The sequence below is a fragment of the Seriola aureovittata genome, chromosome 19 (assembly GCF_021018895.1).
Source record: "Seriola aureovittata isolate HTS-2021-v1 ecotype China chromosome 19, ASM2101889v1, whole genome shotgun sequence".
Taxonomy (NCBI): domain Eukaryota; kingdom Metazoa; phylum Chordata; class Actinopteri; order Carangiformes; family Carangidae; genus Seriola; species Seriola aureovittata.
In genome coordinates, this window is record NC_079382.1 from 24,222,733 (window position 1) to 24,228,732 (window position 6,000).

Here is a 6,000-nt window from a genome sequence, read left to right on the forward strand (position 1 = left end):
GAAGAGGAGAGGAAGAGGAGGAGACAAAGAAAAGAGGAGAGGAAGAGGAGAGGAAGAGGAGAGGAAGAGGAGGAGACAAAAAAAGAGGAGAGGAAGAGGAGAGGAAGAGGAGGAGAGGAGGAGACAAAGAAAAGAGGAGAGGAAGAGGAGGAGAGGAGGAGGAGGAGAGGAAGAGGAGAGGAAGAGGAGACAAAGAAAAGAGGAGAGGAAGAGGAGAGGAAGAGGAGAGAAGAGGAGAGAAAGAAAAGAGGAGAGGAAGAGAGAGGAAGAAGAGGAGAGGAAGAGGAGGAGAGGAAGAGGAGGAGAGGAGGAGGAGGGAGAGAAAATAGGAGAGGAAGAGGAGAGGAAGAGGAGGAGAGGAAGAGGAGAGAAAGGAAGAAGAGGAGAGGAAGAGGAGGAGAGGAGGAGGAGGAGAGGAGGAGGAGACAAAGAAAAGAGGAGAGGAAGAGGAGAGGAAGAGGAGAGGAAGAGAAGAGGAAGAGGAGAGGAAGAGGAGGAGAGAGGAGGAGGAGACAAAGAAAAGAGGAGGAGAGGAAGAGGAGGGGAGAGAGGAGGAGGAGACAAAGAAAAGAGGAGAGGAAGAGGAGAGGAAGAGGAGAGGAAGAGGAGGAGGAGGAGGAGGAGACAAAGAAAAGAGGAGAGGAAGAGGAGAGGAAGAGGAGGAGAAGAAGAGGAAGAGGAGGAGAGGAGAGGAGGAGGAGGAGAGGAGGAGGAGACAAAGAAAAGAGGAGAGGAAGAGGAGAGAGGAAGAGGAGAGGAAGAGGTCTGAGAAGAGGAGGAGAGGAAGAGGAGAGGAAGAGGAGAGGAAGAGGAGGAGGGAGGAGGAGGAGACAAGAAAAGAGGAGAGGAAGAGGAGAGGAAGAGGAGAGGTAGAGGAGAGGAAGAGGAGAGGAAGAGGAGAGGAAGAGGAAGGAGGAAGAGAGGAGGAGGAGAGGAGGAGTTGTTGAAATGTTCATTCTAATGATGAAATAATTAACAGTGAGACTAATTGTTCTAATCAAAGACATCAGAGGTTCAGGTTTCTCTCCAGTCGTGTCACAGTCTCTCATGTTGTTCTGAGCTCAGTGATGAAGAGGAGAGTAAAAGCTTCATCACTGGCAGGAATCCTCCATTAAAGAATGTGTGTTCAGGTCAGATGAAGCTCTGACAGTCATTAGATTTTATTTAGTGATAAACTGTGAATTCTGCAGAAGCTTTGGTTTAAAACAGAGACACATGGAAACTGTTCCACTGATCTATATCTTATATCTACTGATCGTTATTATTGATCACTTTATTGTGTGACTTAATAAATCTTTTGTCCCTGTCAGGATCCTGTAGGAATGACGACTCAGTGTTTCCAGTGATCTGATTGGTCAGTAGTTCAGCATAAGTTACCATGGTGATTTATCCTGGTAACAAGTGAACCACTTCGTAGTGAAGGCGTCTTGTCTATGGATGTGAACCCGGTCATGTGACCTCTGACCCAGTCACCATGTCAGTGAGAACCAGTTAATGAGCTTAGAGGTGTGACCCATCACAATTTCTTCACTTCATCACTGCTGATTAAAGCACCTGAGGTTACCATGGAAACCTGATTAATATTACTGATAGAGACAGACAGGTGAGACTGACTCTTGTCTGACTCCCTGTTGTCACGGTAACAGGTGCCAGGACGAGAGTGAGGCGTTGATGTGACAAACAGGAAACGACTCAGCAGCATCTGACTTTATTCAAACCTTTATTGACACAAATCAGCGCAGACAGGAAGTCCCTGCTGTCAGCTGGAAAACCCATATCTCCAACACATCAGGACTCTGGAGGAGCTGAAGACATGTGGACAGTCTTTAGATCCAGTGTGTCCACATGTTGGACCAAAGGAGGAGCGTCTCCCTCCATACGTCCTCTGTCTCTGACATGGAGACATATACTAACATCTACTGTCCCCATCAGGATCCTGTAGGATTCATCACTCAGCCTTTCCAGTGATCTGATTGGTCAGTACTTGGGCTGTCAACCATCAGCATCGGTTGCCATGGTGATCTACCGTGGCAGGATGTGACCGTGATGGTGAGAAACGAGTTTCAGAAACGTGGTGATCTAATGAATTCTAATAAGAAGTGGAATCATTGATTCTTGTGTTCACAGAAACGACGACGACAAAACAAAGGTGAGTCCAGTTCCTCAAAGTCCCTGATCCTGGACTCCGGAGGATGAGTGACACTATGATTTTTCCTCTAGCGCCACCTTCAGGGCAAAGTGTACATGTTTTAGGCCCACAACTGCTGAGACTGTAAGAACAGAGCACAGGCCATGAAAGGCCCAAAGAGTCCAGCAACATCCAGCAGAGAGGGTTTAACTCTTGCAGAGATCAGCAGGGACCCGTCAGGTACCTGGTGGTGTTCCTCCTTGTTGCCTCTCGGTCGCTTCGTTCAGCTCTGAGGAGTTCTTGATGGGCTGGATCTTGTTCTGGCTGCTGTCGGATCGCGGTCTCAGGTGTGCTCGGTCGCAGACCTGGGCGAGGCCTCGGCTAAGCTCTTTGCGGATGTTGTCGCTGGACAGGACGTAGAGGATGGGGTTGATGGCGCTGTTGACGGTAGACAGGCCGAGGGAGATGGTGTAGGGCGTGTACATGATCTTCTCGATCTGACAGGCGCCATCCTCCGGCGAGTAGAAGTGGAACATGATGGCCCGGGCCAGGAGGATCAGGTGGTACGGGGCGAAGCAGACGAGGAACAGGGCCACCACTGCCACCGCAAGCCAGCAGACACGTTCTTTCTGCTCCCGCCGCAGCCCCGTGCTGCGCTGCACGTTGACCATGATGCCGTGATTCGTCACCACCAGCAGCAGCAGCGGGATCAGGAAGCCGACCATGAAGCGACCATAGTTGAAGCCCGTCACCACTCTGCTCTGAATTGGCTCGAAGCAGCGCCGGTTGCCCTCACCGGCGTCGCCCTCTCTCATAGTGAAGACAGGGACGTGACCGACGGCGACCACCAGGACGATGGCAAGGGCGATGAGGCCGGCGATGCGCTGGCGCCGCAGACCACGGGCCTCCACGCTGTAGACCACGGCCACGTAGCGGTCGCAGGAGATGCAGCAGAGCAGGAAGATGCTGATGTACATGTTGTTGAAGAAGATGTAACCCGTCAGCTTACAGGCGGCTGAACTCCACGGCCACAGGTGACCTCTGCTCACGTAGTCCGCCCACAGGGGCAGCGTCAACAAGTAGGTGAGGTCACACAGAGACAGGCTCCACAGGTAAACGCCCAGCACGTTCTTCCTGCGTACCTGCAGCCAGGTGAGATAGACCGTCAGCAGGTTCGCAGGAAGTCCGACAAACAACACGACACTGTACAGCAGCACCAGCGGCAGACGGCCGTCATCGTACGGATGCTCGCACGCCACCACACTCTCATTGTTCATCGGAGAAGCTGTCCCGGTCACCAGCTGCTCATGCATGATGTCTGCCCGGACACTGAGACGACCAATCAGATTCGAGGTTGGTTCGTCTGCAGGGACACAGAACAACAGCAACAATAAAGAACTGACATCAGAAGTTCTACTGTCTCAGTGTCTCTAATATCTACATTGTCGTTTCTTATTTATTTTCTTTTTTAGATGCAATAATGAAGTTTTAATGTTATTGTCGTGTGGCCTGAAAACCTCTGATGAAGATCATGGGATATGATATATGAAAGCTCCAGAGCAGCTACTAAATGGACCATGAAGTGAGTTTGAAACAATAAATATGAAAATATGTGATGAAGTTTTTATGACTCATCGGCTTTTCATATGATCAGTATTGATTATCAGAAGTTGGATCAATACATGTGGTTGTGAAACCTGAGCTGACTTTTCTCTCACAGCCGGGAAAATAAAAGAGCATCGTGATGTGAATCAGCTGCAGCTGTGACGGGTTAGTTGGTGGTTGATCAGAGACAAACTAATCACGTCCACAGAATCACAGTCAAGCCTCTGTTTCCTGCATGACAGGTGACAGGAAAACCCCGCCACAATAACGGCTTTTTAGGTTCTCACAGTGAAAAACTCCAAACTGTTGACTGGAAACCACGCATCTCCAGGTTTAGTCATCCTAAGATTTTCTTTCTTCTGTGGTTTGAGGGAATTCTCTCAGATTCACAAACAGTTCACCCCCCACCACCAGCACCTTTTCAGTCTCAGTGGTTGTATTTCCTTTCAGTGATGAAGATGAAGAGACGTATGTGTGTGTGTGTGTGTGTGTGTGTGTGTGTGTGTGTGTGAGAGAGACCTGTTCTCATGTTTTCTGTTTCGTGATTTTTCAGAGTCAAAGATAATTTTCCACTTTTACACGTGATGTCATCTGGTGAGTTTACAGATGCCCACTCTTTACTGCACTTAGACACGGTTTGAGGCACTTGTTCTTTACTGCTCAGTTATTATAATATAGTTTAATATAGTTTTCTGAGCCTCACACATGAATGTTTCATCGTGAACACTAAACTGTTTCTACTAGAAATAAAAGCTCCAGTAGAATCACAGCAGCTGTGCTCTGATTGGCTGATTGGCACTGTGACCTCATTCAGTTTCCCTTCTGATCAATAAGTTAATAGCAACTCATTTATAGCAAATTGATCATCAGTTTACCTGTCAATCAAACTAAGACTGTCAGCAGCGTCCAATCACATGCTCTGGATTCCGGAGGTGGGTGGGGCAGAGCTTTAATTATTGATTACTGACCTTGTTAGCTGTAACATTAATATGATGATGACATATGGCTTTCAAGGGTCAATTGAAAAACAAAGATTTAATTGATCACTGATCAGTTCACACATAAAGCCAATTCATTAATGAATATAATAATATAATAACAGTCATCAGACTCAGAAACAGAAACATTATGGTTTTACTACATGTGTAGTAGTACTCTGACACAGTAGTAGTACAGAGTACTGTGTGGTAACAGTAACAGTACTACTGTGAGAATAACATGAATTTCTGTTCTATGACATAACTGATATTTCATATTATAAAAGACACGTGAACTGTTGATGATCAGTAACACAAGCAGGTTACAACCATAATAATGATAATAACAACAATAATAATTATTATTATCACTTTTTTATTATTATAATTATCACTGTTATTGTTGTTGTTGTCAGGTCCAATCAGTTAAAGAGGGAAACGTTGTTATATCTCTGTTAATGAGTGAATCACAGTATTATCACAGAATTACAGTCTAATAACAAATACAACAATAATAATGATAATTATAACAATAATAGTAATATTGATAATAATGATCTGTGTATTGTAACAGCATAGAAACGACATTAACATGCAGTGTAACAGTACTGTTAAATACAGTAATACTGCAGTAATATATAGTTATACTACAGCTGTACTACAGTAATATACAGTTATATGATGAAGAGCGTAACTCAGATTATGTATTAACTAACCTTGGTCTCGCGCATCTTCCGTGTGCGTCCTCGTGCTGTCTGATTGTCTGGTAGTGAATGACGTCCTGAGGAGCGCGAGCGTGCCGGCGGAAGGTCACGTGTTTGCACAAAAACATGTCTGGGAGCATCATTTATTCATCCTCCATCTTTAATTCATCACTTCTTCTTCACGTATTCACCCCCCCCCCCCCCCCCCCCCCCCCGCTCTGAGGAAGTCTGAAGCTGATGACAACAAGAACAGACGAAGGAGGAGCCGCCTCCTCCTTTCCTTCACTACCTCCTTCTCTCCTTCACTACCTCCTCCTCTCCTTCACTGCCTCCTTCTCTCCTTCACTGCCTCCTCCTCTCCTTCACCTCCTCCTCTCCTTCACTTCCTCCTCTCCTTCACCTCCTCCTCTCCTTCACTACCTCCTTCTCTCCTTCACTACCTCCTTCTCTCCTTCACTACCTCCTCCTCTCCTTCACTGCCTCCTTCTCTCCTTCACTGCCTCCTCCTCTCCTTCACCTCCTCCTCTCCTTCACTTCCTCCTCTCCTTCACCTCCTCCTCTCCTTCACTACCTCCTTCTCTCCTTC

The 6,000-nt window shown here is 47.0% G+C and overlaps 1 protein-coding gene across 1 annotated transcript; it reads right to left on the reverse strand.

The window, feature by feature from the left end:
- Nucleotides 1-2,291: 2,291 nt before the first annotated feature.
- Nucleotides 2,292-5,599, reverse strand: gpr132b (G protein-coupled receptor 132b). The gene is made up of 2 exons (XM_056405645.1): nucleotides 5,427-5,599; nucleotides 2,292-3,491 (listed from the first exon to the last, which is right to left on the reverse strand). The coding sequence occupies exon 2, from the start codon at nucleotides 3,439-3,441 to the stop codon at nucleotides 2,365-2,367; it is 1,077 nt and encodes a 358-aa protein (XP_056261620.1). The 5' UTR covers nucleotides 3,442-3,491; nucleotides 5,427-5,599; the 3' UTR covers nucleotides 2,292-2,364.
- Between the last annotated feature and the right edge of the window lie 401 nt (nucleotides 5,600-6,000).